The following is a 17,212-nucleotide window of genomic DNA, read 5'->3' on the forward strand; positions in this document are numbered from 1 at the left end:
CTCCTGTACATGTCATTCATAAAAATATATAAAATGACAATCAACTGATCATAAATATGAATCTGCGTTCTCTGCTCCTTAGATTCAGAGGATGAAAGGCGAGCTTTTGAAAAAGCAAGTCAGCACACTTCAGTTCCCCGAGTACAGAAGACTGAAGAGCCATCTCCAGTTGGCATAAAGATTAAAGTATCTGAAAAGATGGACAAGGGCAGTGATTTTGATGTGTTTGCAGTTATCACCAACAACACTGATGAGGACAAGGAGTGTAAACTCACTATCTGTGCACGTCCTACTAGCTACACTGGTGAAGTGGGACCAATATGTGGAAAGAAGGAACTTGACCAACTCAACTTGCAGGCAAATGCAGGTAAAACACTATTTCTTTTACATTTATTACATGTAAATAGTGGTAGTCTGCAAACTGTTATGGTGGAAATATACACAAATGTGACAATGATGACCTCATAATCAGATTCTTTTTCAAATAATTTAAATTGAAGATATGAGTACAGAATCTAAAAATGGGGAGAAAAAGGGGGGGGTAAAATGGGGAATCAAGGGAAAAGGAGCCCATAAACATATTGTAAGATGTAAACCATGTCTAGAATAACCCTTTTACTACAGAGCAGGGGGGCACTATTTTTTTAGGCCCAAAAGTCACACTGTCATACTGAACTAATTCCAATGGTCACAAAGAAGTCAAAAGAACTTACATGAAAAAAGCACCTGAACCAGTACCTGTACATAGATACAAGAACAGAATCACCATCAGTATATCAGTCCATCACCAGAACTACCATCAGTACATGAATACATTAACAAACTTAGTACAGTAATCAAATGTAATGTTAGGTCAGTCTCCATAATATAATGTACACTTGTATCGCATGAATCTGCAACTCTTAGTATGTCCTTAATGGTAAGAAGGGGCTGAGAGTTGATTTTACCAGCCATCATAAGACTGTAAATCATGCAGAAACCACAGTTCTGATTAGAAATAGTCTGTCAGTACCACAAATAAACATTTACATCCAGGTACCTTACAGGTGATGTCCTCTCTGATTGGAGTAATTTTCCTTTCTTTTATTTCCATGTACTACAGACGTTATGATCATATTTAATGCCCACAGAATTCCCTCTTTGCTGGTCTTTGTAGCATATTATGACATGGTGCCCTTAAAAATAAGTGACCTTCATAATGCAGATTGAAGTTAAAATCCTGGTCACTTGTCCTACAATTCACTACTGATCCAGGTGCTCGGTCATATGAGCCTGTGGGCAATACACAAAAAGGAAGATATCCAGCACTCTGAGAATGGACTTGAAAAAACTTGAATATCTTACTTCAGGAACATAAACATTAACATAAGAAAGGCAGTGTCGGTTCAGAAAAAAAACATTTCAACCGTAAGGTCTTGAACATGCTTAAGGCCCTGTCACACACACACACAGGTAGATCTGTGGTAGATCTGTGGTAGATCTGTGGTAGATCTGTGGTAGAGCTGTGGTAGAGCTGTGGTAGAGCTGTGGTAGAGCTATGGTAGATCTGTGGTAGATCTGTGGTAGATCTGTGGTAGAGCTGTGGTAGATCTGTGGTAGAGCTGTGGTAGAGCTGTGGTAGAGCTGTGGTAGAGCTGTGGTAGAGCTATGGTAGATCTGTGGTAGATCTGTGGTAGAGCTGTGGTTGCAGTGAAATTGTGGACCATCAGTGCCAGGTTTGTGGCTGTGTACAAATGGAACAATATGTCTATGATTTCACTTCAACCACAGATCTGCTAAAGATTTATCTGTGTGTGTGTGACAGGGCCTTTACGGTTGAAACGCATTGGATTTTGCTGTACTGACACTGCTTTTATTATGTTCACATGCATGTTTCTGAAATAAAATATACAAGTTTTTTCAAGTCCATTCTCAGAATGCTGGATATTTTCTTTTGACCTTTATAATGCCCCATGAATAAAAATATCACCTATGTTGTGCGCCTGAAAAAAAAAATTGCACCTGACTATTTTCTGCACAAATGATGACCTCCACACTGTCCTCCCTTATGAATTATAACTGTCATGCTGTCCTTCCTTACAAAACAATGGCTTCCACATTGTCCGACTTCATAATGTTTCCACCTTCAGCGTCCTCCCCATGCTCCTAATTCTCCATACTGCCACCCATGCTACTCCCTCGATATACTGCACCCCAACTCACACTTTTCCCCCATCTGCAAATTGCCCTCACTGTACTGTGCACTCACAATAACAACCCACATCTACAATAACAGTCTCTACAATCTTCAGCTCCATAGAGCTCTTACCTTTCCTTCCATCTTTGTGGCATCCATTGCAAATCAGGGTGAAGAACTTCTTTGCCACTTTTCCAGTGCTTACGCCTTCAAATATATTCATGTCTGAATGACAAGAATACGTTGAAAAAAGAGTACTATCCTGTTAGCAGTTCTCCAAGTGTGCCACCAGAAGTCCTTTGGGACTTTGGGTGGGCCACATGTTGTGCATGTGTGCTAACGTGGTGGTGGTGGTGGTGCAGAGAGTGGTATTACACAGTAAGCATGGCTATAATCACTCCCCTGAACTTTGACAGCTTGCAGAGCAGATGGTCAGTGTCCTGGGCAGTAATTACAGCTGTGCTAACTGTGCAGTGCACTCACTGCACCCCCTATCACTGGAAGCAGGTGGCTAAAGGGAGAATATAACAACATAATTTTCTCCCTTTAGCCACTTTTCAAAAAGGCAGGAACACATGATTTTAATGCTATTTACCTGTAGATTAATGATATATTCATCTCTCATACCTGAAAGGAGGGATGCTACTGCATACTGGGTTTCACAGTTGCTGAGGTAGCCATTAGTCATATTTGGCAGGAAAGTATGTCTGGAAACTATAACCAAAGGAGCCCCTTACCCCAAGGATAAATCAGCCTTTCAGGTAAATAATATAAGTATATTCTATGTGTTATGTAACTAGTTTTCCTTTCCTATTTGGATGGTGGTGATTTGTTGATGTTGGGTGTTTTCTTCCATGGTCAATAGTTTACTCACACGCAAACTGTAGAAAATGAAATGTTTTCTTCTTCGGGTACTGTATAAAGTGGAGACTGTTCAGTAACATTCAGATGTAAACTCCTATCAAAAATGGATGTATTCCCATCATGTGAGCTGTGAAAGGGAAAAATGTTACTCCAGCTATTACATCTACCTCCTTGTAGGCCAAGCTCTTCCACAAATGCCAATGAAACGCTTTTCTTTACGGAGCTGATACAGTGCCTTGCGAAAGTATTCGGCTCCCTTGAATTTTTCAACCTTTTTTCACGTTTCAGGCTTCAAACATAAAGATAAAAATTTTAATGTGAAGAATCAACAACAAGTGGGACACAATTGTGAAGTTGTACGAAATTTATTGCTTATTATAAACTTTTATAAAAAAAAATAAATAACTGATAAGTGGGGCGTGCAATACTATTCGTCCCCTTTTACTTTCAGTGCAGCAAACTCACTCCAGAAGTTAATTGAGGATCTCTGAATGATACAATGTTGTCCTAAATGACTGATGATGATAAATATAAGCCACCTGTGTGTAATCAAGTCTCCATATAAATCCACTGATAGTCTCAGTGTTCTGTTTAAAGTACAGAGAGCATCATGAAGACCAAGGAACATAACAGGCAGGTCCATGATGCTGTTGTGGAAAACTTTAAACATCCCAAGGAGCACTGTGCAAGCGATCATATTGAAATGGAAGGAGTATCATACCACTGCAAATCTGCCAAGATCCGGCCGTCCATCCAAACGTCCATTTCAAACAAGGAGAAGACTAATCAGAGATGCAGCCAAGAGGCCCATGATCACTCTGGATGAAGTGCATAGATCTACAGCTTAGGTGGGAGAGTCTGTCCATAGGACAATAATCAGTCGTACACTGCACAAATATGGCCTTCATGGAAGAATGGCAAGAAGAAAGCCATTTCAGCCATTTCTCAAAGATATCCATAAAAAGTGTTGTTTAACACTAGAAGTCCCAGGAATTTCGAGCTCCATAGGGTTCCAATCGTAGAAATGTTAAATGACCCCTCTCTGGGACTTCTAGTGTTAAAGTTTGCCACAAGCTACCTGGGAGACGCATCAAACATGTGGAAGAAGGTGCTCTGGTCAGATGAAACGAAAATCGAACTATTTGACCACAATGCCAAACGACATGTTTGGCGTAAAAGCAACACAGTTAATCACCCTTAACACACCATGCCCACTGACAAACATGGTGGTGGCAGCATCATGGTTTGGGCCTGCTTTTCTTCAGCAGGGACAGGGAAGATGGTTAAAATTGATGGGAAGATGGATTGACCCAAATACAGGACCATTCTTGAAGAAAACCTGTTGGAGTCTGCAAAAGACCTGAGACTGGGACGGAAATTTGTCTTCCAACAAGACAATGATCCCAAACATAAAGCAAAATCTACAATGGAATGGTTCACAAATAAACGTATCCAGGTGTTAGAATGGCCAAGTCAAAGTCCAGACCTGAATCCAATCGAGAATCTGTGGAAAGAGCTGAAAGCTGCTGTTCATAAACGCTTTCCATCCAACCTCACTCAGCTCCAGCTATTTGCAAAGGGAGAATGGGCAAGAATTTCAGTCTTTAGATGTGCAAAACTGATAGACATTCTCCAAGCAACATGCAGCTGTAATTGCAGCAAAAGGTGGCACTACAAAGTATTAACTTAAAGGGGATGAATAAATATTAACTTAAAGGGGATGATTGCACGCCCCAATTTTCAGTTTATTATTTCTTATAAAAGTTTAAAATAAGCAATACATTTTGTTCATCTTCACAATTTTGTCCACTTGTTGTTGATTCTTCACCATAACATTAACATTTTTATCTTTATGTTTGAAGCCTGAAATGTGGGAAAAGGTTGAAAAATTCAAGGGGGCCGAATACTTTTGCAAGGCCCTGTATGTTAGGTGGGAATCTGAAAGTACAGAATATGAGAACAGCAAGGCCTTCTGTGCTTGTATGGCTTAGGATTTTAGATGATGGCTTAATTTCTTATCTTGAATTCTTTTTTTGGCTTTCCATCACTTGCTTCTGAAGAATTTTGTTTAACTGTAGAAAAGAAATGGACATGGTTTATTTATCATTTTCACGTCTTCACACACTCAGTGTTCGTAAGACGACAGTCAGGCTGTGTTCACTGCTTGCTCCCTTCTATGGTCCTAAATTTGGAAGACGACTACGATATCTACAGTTAGGTCTACAAATATTAGTACAGTGACACAAGTTTTGGTATTTTAGCCATGTACCAAAACATAATCAAGAAACAGTTATATAGTCAATATGGGTTTAAAGTGCAGACTCTCAACCTTATACTGCGGTCAAACGAGCGCAGATAGAATCAATCCAATTTTCATCCAGAAAAATGGAATAATTTTTTTTTTCTCACTTGTCATTCATGTGTTGTGTGTATGCAATCCATTTTTTAATTTACAATCATTTACAGGAGCACTTATAGTGTCCTATGTTACAGAATGGTGATGTATGCGTAAAAACAGATGTCACTAGGATGGTCCATGAGACATCCAACTTCATTTTTTTTTCCGCACCCATAGACTTAACTGGTGAGGCTCATACGGTTTACGCATCCACTCCCAGTATGCTGCATTTTTTTCTCCTCACATTATATATAGTTGATAAAAAAATCGTAGATATGCAGTTCCTCATTGAATAACATGGGGCTGAGTACAACTTTTTTTAATTGGATTGCATTCAAACGATTTATACTCTTGTGTGAGCAAGTGTACCGCCCCACGGGCTCGGCTGCGACTGCCGAGCCGCTCGGATCCGTGCTCGCACTGCGGGTGGAGGCTCGAGCCTCTCACGGACCCGGGGGTCACGTCGCTCTGCAAGGGAGTTGACACTACACGCGGGGATATGGGGTGTTTGGATTTAAGGTGATCGTTCGTGACGCCATCCACGGGTTGTGGTGATTGTAGACACCACCTCTACGGTGAAGGTGTGGGGGCCCCCGGGAGCGGTGTAGTAGTGCAGCTAGGTGTTGACCCCTCCGTGGGTAGGGGATGTTGGTCCCGGGGTCCGGCGGGCCGAGGCCTGGGTGCAGGGTGTAGGGTTGCGGTGCCGCGCGGTGTGACACGGTGCCTGATGGCACTGGTGTACTCACTCTGGCACAAGACACTGGAGCCACTGGTGAACCAAACGGAGTGATGAACGGGGCCTGCAGCCAGCTACAGCTTTTACCAGGTTAGGTTGGTAATGTCCGCCTTTCTCCTGCACCTTTGTATGTGAATCTTGACTCCTGTGCCTAGGCCCCGGTAGTCCGCTCCCCGGCGTGTATCTGTCATAGGAGCCCGTTTGCCCGCAGACGCTAGCCCTTTGGATCTCTGGCCCTTGGCGGTGGCACTTATCCAAAATGCTTGGGCTGTTGCCTTCAAATCGGGACTTAGGTGGGAATGAACCCCTGAGGTCCAGACCGCAATCAGTTAATTTGACTATGGTGGTGGCTTTTAGCCTAGTTCGGGGTCTGAGTACCCTGCCTGGTGCTCCGGTATCCAGTTGGCTCCCCGGTTCGGTTCCGGCGGGCCACTACCCTGTCCCGGTCCCTTACGGTTACACAGGTCGTATTCCCGGTCTCCTGCAGGCGGCCACTACCGTCTGCCTCCTTGCCAATGGTGACTGGGCTCCAACCCAGCCACCGGAGTAGTCTTTGGCAGGCCTGAGCACAGGTCTGCTTCTCGACACAACCTCCCTCCTTCACTGTCACTACCACTCTCCTCACTCACTTGAACTTGACTCTCAGTTCCCACCTCCAGGCCTGTGAACTCCTCGGTGGGTGGAGCCAACTGCCTGGCTCCAACCCCCCTGGTGTGGATATCAAACCTGGAGTGTGGTGACAAGGCTTTTAGTTTGACTGCTGTTACCTAACTGGGAAGGAGGGTGTGTAGTGTTGTTGTGTCTACCTGGGACGACCTAGATAGTCCAGGGCGTCACACAAGCTCTCAATTTGAGGTTATTCACATCCTAATTGGAGTAAGGATTTACCGTAGTAACCCTCACAACCCCAGGCAATTTTATGTTTTTTTCGGGAGGGAGGGAGTTTGTCACCGCTTCTTTTGAGAGCCGTAACTGTTTTATTTTTTCGGTCAATCTTACCATATGAGGGCTTGTTTTTTGTGGAATAAGTTGTACTTTTAAATGAAACCATAAGTTTTATTATATAGTGTACTGGAAAGCAGCAAAAAAAATTCCAAGTGGGAAACATTGCGAAAAAGTGCGATTGCATGACTGCTTTTGGGATATTTTTTCACCGTGTTCACTATATGGTAAAACTGATGTGTCCATGTAAGGCCTTGGATTGGTATGAGTTTGTAGACACCAAACATGTATAGGTTTACTTTAATCTAAGGGATTAAAAAATTCAGAAGTCTGCCCAAAGAAAGTGGCACACGTTTTGCGCCATTTTCCAGAACTCGTAGCGTTCTCATTTTTCAGGATCTATGGCTCAGTGATGGCTTACTTTTTGCGTCTCGACATAACATTTTCGATGGTTCCACTTTTGTGCAGATGCTATGTTTTGATCACTGTTATTGCATTTTGCGCAAAATTAGTGGCAACCAAAAAAACATAATTTTGGTGTTTGGAATTTTTTGCCACTACGTCGCCTACTGATCAGATTAATTGATTTTATATTTTGATAGATCGGGCATTTCTGAATACGGTGATACCAAATGTGTGTATTTTTTTCACCCTTTAATTTTCAATGGGGCAAAAGGGAGATGATTTGAACTTTTAGGTTTTTTTCTTCTTTTTTTTTTTTTCTTTTACTAGTCCCCCTTGGGGACTCTAATGAACAGTAGTCTGATCACTCATTCATTTCTGTTGATCACAGCTACACAGCTCAGATCACCAGAAATGCTTCTCTTGTAACAGTGGCTGCTCTGCCAGGAGGTGAGTCATGATAGCTACAAAGTCATCGCAGAACACTGTGCTACCATGGCAACCATTGGTCCACAGTCATCACGTCACGGCGTCGCCGATGGAGGTGGGTAAGTGTGTGTTTACCGCTGCAGACATTAAATCCCACTGTCACATTTTGACAGTGTATTTAAGGGGATAACAGGCGTGGGTGGATTGTGCATCCACCTGCATCTGCGAGGCACACTTGTTAGCTGTTCAAATCAGCTGACATGTGCAGGAGTAACCTTCGGCTGCTGCTGGCAGTGGTGGTGATTACCCATTGATGATTTAGGATGTACCAATATGTCCTTGGTCGTTAATATGTAGTTGCTTTATCAAAGGACCAAAAGTAATTGGAGAAGTATATCAAAAACTCTTTAATAGGCTGCATGGTCTATTCCCTTTTTCATCCATCATCACTTAAGCAAGTCAAAGGTCTGGAGCTGATTCCAGGTGTGACATTTGCTTTTAAAAACTGTTGCTGTGAATCCACAAAATGTGGTCAAAGGAGCTCTCATTATGCTGAAAAAAAGTTAAGCAATCCATCAAAGAGATAGCAAAAAATATTATGTGTGGTCAAATCAAAAATTTGGTACATTCTGCATAAAAAAAAAAAAGCTCACTATTGAGCTTGGGAATGCAAAAATTCCTGGACGTCCACAGAATACAATAGTGATAGATGTTCTCAGAATACTTTCATGGTGAAGAAAAACCACTTCACTACATCTACACAAGTGAGGAACACTCTCCAAGAAGTAGATGTTTCATTATCTAAGTCTATCATAAAGAGAAGACGTCATGAGAGCAAATACAGAAGGTTTACCACAAGGTGCAAACCATTAATCAACCTTAAAAATAGGCCAGATTAGATTTTGGCAAAAAAAAACCCAAAAACATATAAATAAGCCAGCCCAGTCTTGGAAAAGCATTATTTGGATAGATGAAATTAAGTTCAACCTGTACCAGATGGGGAAAAAGAAAGTATGGAGAAAGCTTGGAACAGCTCATGATCCAAAGCACACCATATTCTGTAAAACATGGTGGAGGCAGTGTGATGGCCAGGGCCGGATTAAGGTTGGTGGGGGCCCCTGGGCAGAGAATCTGGTGGGGGCCCCATAAACGTTAACATTTTTAGCCATAACAGTAGAGCACAAACTGTAGCATTTAGATATAAATCCAATGAACATGTATCTTACCCTGTTCTGCCACATTCAGATTTACAGTACTACAATACAGATACAGTCCAGGATCACTCACAGCCGTCACTTATACACACAGTACAATACAGATACAGTCCAGGATCACTCACAGCCGTCACTTAGGCCCCTTTCACACGTCAGTGATTCTGGTACGTTTGTGCTTTTTTTTAAACGTACCAGAATCACTGACATACGCAGAGCCATTATAATGAATGGGTCTGCTCACACGTCAGTGATTTGTCACTGCACGTGTCTCCGTGCGGCGTACCCGCGTGTGCGTGATTGCTGCACGGAGACATGTACATTTTTTTCTGGCATCACTGATGTTCCACGGACCACGCAGTGGTGTGGTCCGTGAAACACGTGCCAGAAAAAAACGTGCTTTTAAAATAATAAACATTTTAACTCACCCGGCGTCCAGCGATGTCCTCTGCAGCCCGTTCTCCCTGCTCCTTCTGTGCCGGCTGATTACTGTCGCGCATATTCATTATGCGCGACACAGCCGACCCGGAAGCAGCTCCTGCAGGGGTCACCGCCGGCCGGATGCTGCACCGGAGCGATCAGCACCATGGACAGCGGGAGCGGGCGCAGGTGAGTGAATCTCTAAGTGCAATCACGGGCCACGGAGAACGGAGCCCGGATTGCACTTAGACAACCCACGTATGCCGTGATTTTCGGCACACGCAGGGACATGTGCGTGTTTTACACACCAGTGAAAAACGTCAGTGTTTTTCACTGACGTGTGAAACGGGCCTTATACACACAGTACAATACAGATACAGTCCAGGATCACTCACAGCCGTCACTTATACACAGTACAATACAGACACAGTCCAGGATCACTCACAGCCATCACTTATACATACACACAGTACAATACAGATACAGTCCAGGATCACTCACAGCCGTCACTTATACACAGAAAGTAGAGTTACTCACATATTTTTAATTGATCCCAATGTTAAGGCAGCCAGGGACGGCTCCAGGTTTTTGTGGTCCCCGGTTGAGTCTCAGGGGGCCCCATCCACACACAGACACGCACATACACATACAGGCATATACGTACATATACATATTTGAAGACAAATTCACAAAAATACATTTAAACAGACAAATATATAAACAGTCATATACACTGACTTACATGCAGACACAGATGCATTACAGGTGTTAATATGGAGAAGTCACAAGCAGCCTCACTCACCTCTCCCGCTTGTTTCCAGCTCCTCCAGGACATATGGCTGTGTTGCATGATGGCCATCAATAACAGTCATGACTGCACACCATGCACACTGACACAGCACTGCTGTATATACATCACAGGAGGGGCTGGGGCCTACAATATATACATTACAGGAGGGGCAGGGGGCATAGACATTACTGGGGGGGGCATAGACGTTACTGGAGAGGCAAACAGCTCTGGTGGCGTACACATTACTGGGATGGGTGGCTTAGCGCTCTGGGGGACCCATATAGTTCTGGGGTGCCGCATAGACTGCTCTGATTCATATATACACACACACAGCTCTGCTTCATACACACACACAGCTCTGCTTCACACCACACATCTTTCTTCAGCTCTGCTTCACACACACACACAGCTCTGCTTCACACACACACAGCGCTCTGCTTCACACACACACACACACACACACACACACAGCTCTGCTTCACACACACACACACACACACACACACACAGCTCTGCTTCACACCACACATCTTTCTTCAGCTCTGCTTCACACACACAGCTCTGCTTCTCACACACACAGCTCTGCTTCTCACACACACAGGTCTGCTTCACACACACACAGCTCTGCTTCACACACACACACACACACACACACACAGCTCTGCTTCACACACACACACACACACACACACAGCTCTGCTTCACACACACACACACACAGCTCTGCTTCACACCACACATCTTTCTTCAGCTCTGCTTCACACACACAGCTCTGCTTCACACACACACAGCTCTACTTCACACACACACACACACACACACAGCTCTGCTTCACACCACACATCTTTCTTCAGCTCTGCTTCACACACACACAGCTCTGCTTCACACACACACAGCTCTGCTTCACACACACACAGCTCTGCTTCACACACACACACAGCTCTGCTTCACACACACACACAGCTCTGCTTCACACACACACACACACAGCTCTGCTTCACACCACACATCTTTCTTCAGCTCTGCTTCACACACACACATAGCTCTGCTTCACACACACACAGGTCTGCTTCACACACACAGCTCTGCTTCACACCACACATCTTTCTTCAGCTCTGCTTCACACACACACACAGCTCTGCTTCACACACACACACACACACAGCTCTGCTTCACACCACACATCTTTCTTCAGCTCAGCTTCACACACACACACAGCTCTACTTCACACCACACATCTCTCTTCAGCTCTGCTTCACACACACACAGCTCTGCTTCACACACACACACACACACACACGGCTCTGCTTCACACACACACAGCTCTGCTTCACACACACACACAGCTCTGCTTCACACACGCACACACACACACAGCTCTGCTTCACACCACGCATCTTTCTTCAGCTCTGCTTCACACACACACACAGCTCTGCTTCACACACACACACAGCTCTGCTTCACACGCACTCACACACACACACACAGCTCTGCTTCACACACACACACACGGCTCTGCTTCACACACGCACACACACACACAGCTCTGCTTCACACCACGCATCTTTCTTCAGCTCTGCTTCACACACACACACACAGCTCTGCTTCACACGCACTCACATACACACACACACACACAGCTCTGCTTCACACACACACACACACACACACAAACACAGCTCTGCTTCACACCACACATCTTTCTTCAGCTCTGCTTCACCCACACAGCTCTGCTTCTCACACACAGCTCTGCATCACACCACAGCTCTTTCTTCAGCTCTGCCCCTACCTGCTCTGATGCCATCTTCCTGCTGCTCCGGTATAGGCCGTCATCCTCCTGCTGCTGTTCCGGTGCCGCGGCCATCCTCCTGCTCCGGTTAGTCTCCTCTCCTGGCCGTGGCATGGGTCTTTTCCTCCGCGGCCGCGCGCGTGGGTCTTTTCCTCCGAGGCCGCGCGCGTGGGTCTTTTCCTCCGCGGCCGCGCGCGTGGGTCTTTTCCTCCGCGGCCGCGCGCGTGGGTCTTTTCCTCCGCGGCCGCGCGCGTGGGTCTTTTCCTCCGCGGCCGCGCGCGTGGGTCTTTTCCTCCGCGGCCGCGCGCGTGGGTCTTTTCCTCCGCGGCCGCGCGCGTGGGTCTTTTCCTCCGCGGCCGCGCGCGTGGGTCTTCTCCTCCGCGGCCGCGCGCGTGGGTCTTCTCCTCCGCGGCCGCGCGCGTGGGTCTTCTCCTCCGCGGCCGCGCGCGTGGGTCTTCTCCTCCGCAGCCGCGCGCGTGGGTCTTCTCCTCCGCGGCCGCGCGCGTGGGTCTTCTCCTCCGCGGCCGCGAGCGTGATTCTTCTCCTCCGCGGCCGCGAGCGTGGGTCTTCTCCTCCGCGGCCGCGAGCGTGGGTCTTCTCCTCCGCGGCGTCCTGCTGTGACGTCCGCGGCGTCCTGCTGTGACGTCCGCAGCACTGGGCTCCGCAGCAGAGCAGGGAGCAGGCACACCTCTGACCCCGGAAGTATAGGCGATGGTACTTCCGAGGTCAATCAGCGTCCTGCGCCCGCAGTCTGTTTTTGCGTCTTAGAGACGCAGATACAAATAAATGTAGGTGCTCCCCCCCCCCCGAAAACACAGCTGATTTAGACTGTCTTTACGGAGGGGGAGCGGGTGTGAAAAAAAGAAAAAAAATTGCTGACGGGTGGCAAGTATGGCCCTGGTGGTGGGGGCCCCCTTAGAAGCTCTTTTGGTGGGGGCCCCGGGGCTGAAGCCCCGCCTGCCCCGCCTATAATCCGGCCCTGGTGATGGCAGTGATAGCATCAGCATGCATGGCTTCCAATGGCACTGGATCACTCATGTTTATTGATAATGTGTCTGAAGACAGAAGCAGCTGGAGGAATTCTGAAGTGTATAGGGCTATACTTTCACCTCAGATTCAACCAAATGCAGCAAGGTTGATTAGACTGCATTTCAAAGTAAAGATGAACAATGACCATGACTACTGCAATAGCAGCCCAGGAGTTTAAGGCAAAGACATGGAATATTCTGCCATGGCTGAGTCAATTACCAGATCTAAACGCTATTGAGCATTAATTTCTCATGCTTCAGACAAAACGTAAGGCAGAAAGACCCACAAACAAGCAACATCTGAAGTCAGCTGCAGTAAAGACCTGGCAAAGCATCACAGGGGAGGAAACCCAGCGTTCAGTAAGGTCCATGGCTTCCAGACTTCAGACAGACATTGTCTGCAAATGCTTGTCTACAAAGTATTAGAAATGAATATTGTATTTATGGTAAAGTTACTAGGTCTAAATACTTTTGAGGCCCTGAAATGAGGTTTTGTAGAAAAATGGTTGTGATTCCTAAATGTCCTCATGGCTTGCTTTGAATAACCGGTCTTGGATTACACACACAACTTATTGACTTGAGTGCTGCTGTGTAATGCCTTATTTCCTCTCCAGTGCTGCTGTAGAGCGATTGAATAGTTGCAATAGATTATATTTGATCAATACTTTTCTAATCAGGTTATTATCAAGGGATACTTGAAACAAGAAGGGATTTTGCATAAAAAAAATGGAGGAGATGAAGATCCAACACATAAGGTCCACTAATACATGCTGGCACATCATCTTTACCAGTTTGGACTTTAGTGTCATCAGTGAATATCATGTGTGGATAGGCATGGTATAAAAGGGTAAGAAAATTATAGCAGAACAGGGCCACTCTAGTACTGTGAATGGAGAGGTGGCTATGTGATGCCCTGGCCGGGCCAGTAGTCACAGATAGGGCCCCGCATTACACCCTTTCCTCACAGGTAACACACAGCCAACCACAAAACCCTAGTCACCCCCCCCTCAGGGCTTGATAGACACACCAGGGGCGGAACCAGTCGGTTGGAAGACGCCCACCTAGGAGTTTTAAACAGCCCGGCGCGGGGAAAAGTGCAAACAGTTCAGAGGAGAGAGGAGTTTTAGCTTTCAAGGAGAGTGGAGGTCAGGCCTGGGTCTGGGCTTGAAGCAAACTGACAGGTACCAGGTTGGGAGCCCTGGTGCCTTTGGCTAGGAGGCAGACGGCGGTCTCCATCTGCAGGAGCCGGGAAGACGGCTCGGTGGAACCAAGGTGGACCGGGACAGGGTAGTGGCCCACCGGTGCCGACCCGGGAAACCGACTCTGAAGCCGTAGCACAAAGGGGATACTCAGACCCTGAAGCTAGGCCCAGAAGCGACTGGACTTAGTTAATTAACTGATTGTGGCCAGGACTAGAGGTCCTGTCCCACCCATAGTCCCGACTGAAGTCAAGAGCCCACCAAGGGGGATAAAAGGCCACCGCCATGGCTCAGATCCCACGGGCCAGCGTCTGCGGTAAAAAGGGCTCCTTAGGCGACCACAAGCCGGGAGCGGACTCCTAAAGTTGCAATCGCAGACAGTCCACCATTCTAAACAGGTAAAGGAGAAAGACAGAGACCACCAGCCGGGTGGGGGAACCAGAACACAGCCAGCTGCGGGCATCGACCACCATCACCTTGGTTTACCAGAGACTCGTGTGTTTTCTAATAGTGAGTACACCAGCACCCTGCGGTCGCCCATCTCCCTGCATCGCCAAACCCCCAATGGGTCCCGAGGCCACCATCGCTGCCCACGGAGAGGTTAACAACTTGCTGCACAACATCTCCCCCGGGTGCCCCGTAACTGCAGCGGTGGTGTCCAATATCACCACACACCGTGGGTGGCGTCACAAACTCCTTACGGCTCTGCCCGTACATTTACCTCCCACATCCACCATCCCATCACTACCCCTTTTCATTTGAAGTGACCGTGAGGCCCCCGGGTCTGGAGACCCTCGAGCCACCCACAGAAGGACCAGATCCGAGCAGCTCGGCTGCTGAGAGCGGGGCGGTACAGCTACACAAGAGCAGCTATCTACATTCACTCCTATAGGAGTTCCTCCATTCATTTCACAGCCAGCTCTCCATCCGCAGTACCACAAAACACAGCCCTGTTCTTGATATATTCCAGAGATAGAGCCCTACATTTATCATAGTTATATGTACCACAATTATCAGAGACCAGAATACCCCCTCAAATAGGATATTTAAGCTGTGAATCACTGGTCCCCAACCTTAACCTTCAGAGCCACATTCAGTTTTCATAAATGGTTTCGAGCCACAATCAGCAATACTCTTCCCATTTACACCAGAGTAATGCGGGCATCACACGAGACGATCATTCGTGCGATGTGTCGTCGGGGTCACGGTTTTCGTGACGCATATCTGGCATTGTTCACGACGTCATCTCGTGTGACACCTACGTGCGACTCCAAATTGGTAATAAATCGTGGATCAAAAAATTGTTTAATCTTATTTGCGCAGGTTGTTCATCGTTCCCGGGCAGCACACGTTGCTCCGTGTGACACCCCGGGAACGATGAACACAACTTACCTGCGTCCCGCGGCACCCTCCGGCTATGCGGAAGGAGGGAGGTGGGCGGGATGTTTACGTCCCGCTCATCTCCGCCCCTCCGCTTCTATTGGGCGGCCGCTGTGTGGCGTCGCTGTGACGCCGAACGTCCCTCCCCCTTCAGGAAGAGGATGTTCACCGCCCACAGCGAGGTCGCTCAGCAGGTAAGTACGTGTGACGGCGGTTTAACGACTTTGTGCGACACGGGCAGCGATTTGCCCGTGACGCACAAACGACGGGGGCGGGTACAATCGCTTGTGTGATCGCACGATAGATCGTACCGTGTGAAGCCCGCATAACACCAAGAGCCCCACCATCGTGATATAATGATAGCCAAAGCTTCTCCACAGAAAGCAGAAAAACATGTGCCCCCTTCCCTTATTGACAGTTTACTTACAGGGTTCCCACTTTACCCTCATTAGTTATTCACGCATCAAGCACATCTTGACCACAGTATGGCACCCGGAAGCAAGCATTACCGATCTAATTTCATCTCCAGCATTTACCCACTCCTCCCCACTAGTATACACGCATCCAGATCTGCTCATCTGTGCAGGTCTATTCCCAAAAGTCACCATCTGGAAACCTTCTATTCGTAGTTTCTTTCTGAGCCTGATGCTAACCATCAAGCTAGCAGACAGCCACAAGCCTCACAACATGACCCCACAAGCCACATGTGGCTACCAAGCTTCAGGTTGTGGAACCCTGTTGTAGATTAATGTTCTCTAACTGGAGTAAAATCTCATGTAGTCACAGATGATGAAAATACAAATAATAACGCCATCCAAAGTCAAAATAATACTTACTATTATATGGCTCCATGTGACACTGCCATATATTTTGCGCACAACTTTATCACCCAATGCAATAAGCAATGAATAAATCTCAGGTTTCTTCTAAAGGTCCTACTGGTAAGCAGATCGCCTTGGCAAGTGGCCAGTTTGCAGCACGTTAAAACCTGCACTGATCCAATGCACCTAATCCCAAATATGGCCAGAATGTAGGCGCCAATTTCAAGGGATTTCATATGCCTCTTACAGAATATGGGCAGATAGCAGGTGCTATACAAAGCTCTAGCGTAGCTTTAGAATAATATGGACAAAGCTTAAAAAAGTGTATTTTTATTAGTTCAAGTCTGGTGTTGCCTCCCCCTGAGAAAAGACAAGATGACCGCAGCAGCAGTTATAAATTGTTTGCTGTAGCATTTGGCTCAGTGATGCCTCTAAAATATATTAATGTCAAATATTGGTGTTTCCCGTTGTCAGTGCTGTGGGAACATTGTATTTCTCCTGTGTTGCAGTGTCAATAAATCGATAATAAGCTTTTACTGCAGTTGTGCTGCATTATAGTGTGGTACTGTGAGCCTCCGACATGAAGAGAGCAATACACTCTAATAGAGCAATTGATGGGGGCTCTGC

General features: G+C 46.5%; 1 protein-coding gene across 1 annotated transcript in view; it reads left to right on the forward strand.

Moving 5' to 3' along the window:
• Positions 1-17,212, forward strand: part of TGM2 (transglutaminase 2) — a 108,672-nt gene that overhangs the window by 71,761 nt on the left and 19,699 nt on the right. Inside the window, exon 10 of the mRNA XM_075347543.1 lies at positions 83-367. Within this exon, the coding sequence (XP_075203658.1) occupies positions 83-367 (285 nt within the window). The remainder of the gene's footprint in view (positions 1-82; positions 368-17,212) is intronic.

This window comes from Anomaloglossus baeobatrachus, chromosome 5, assembly GCF_048569485.1.
Source record: "Anomaloglossus baeobatrachus isolate aAnoBae1 chromosome 5, aAnoBae1.hap1, whole genome shotgun sequence".
In the NCBI taxonomy this organism is placed as follows: Eukaryota; Metazoa; Chordata; class Amphibia; order Anura; family Aromobatidae; genus Anomaloglossus; species Anomaloglossus baeobatrachus.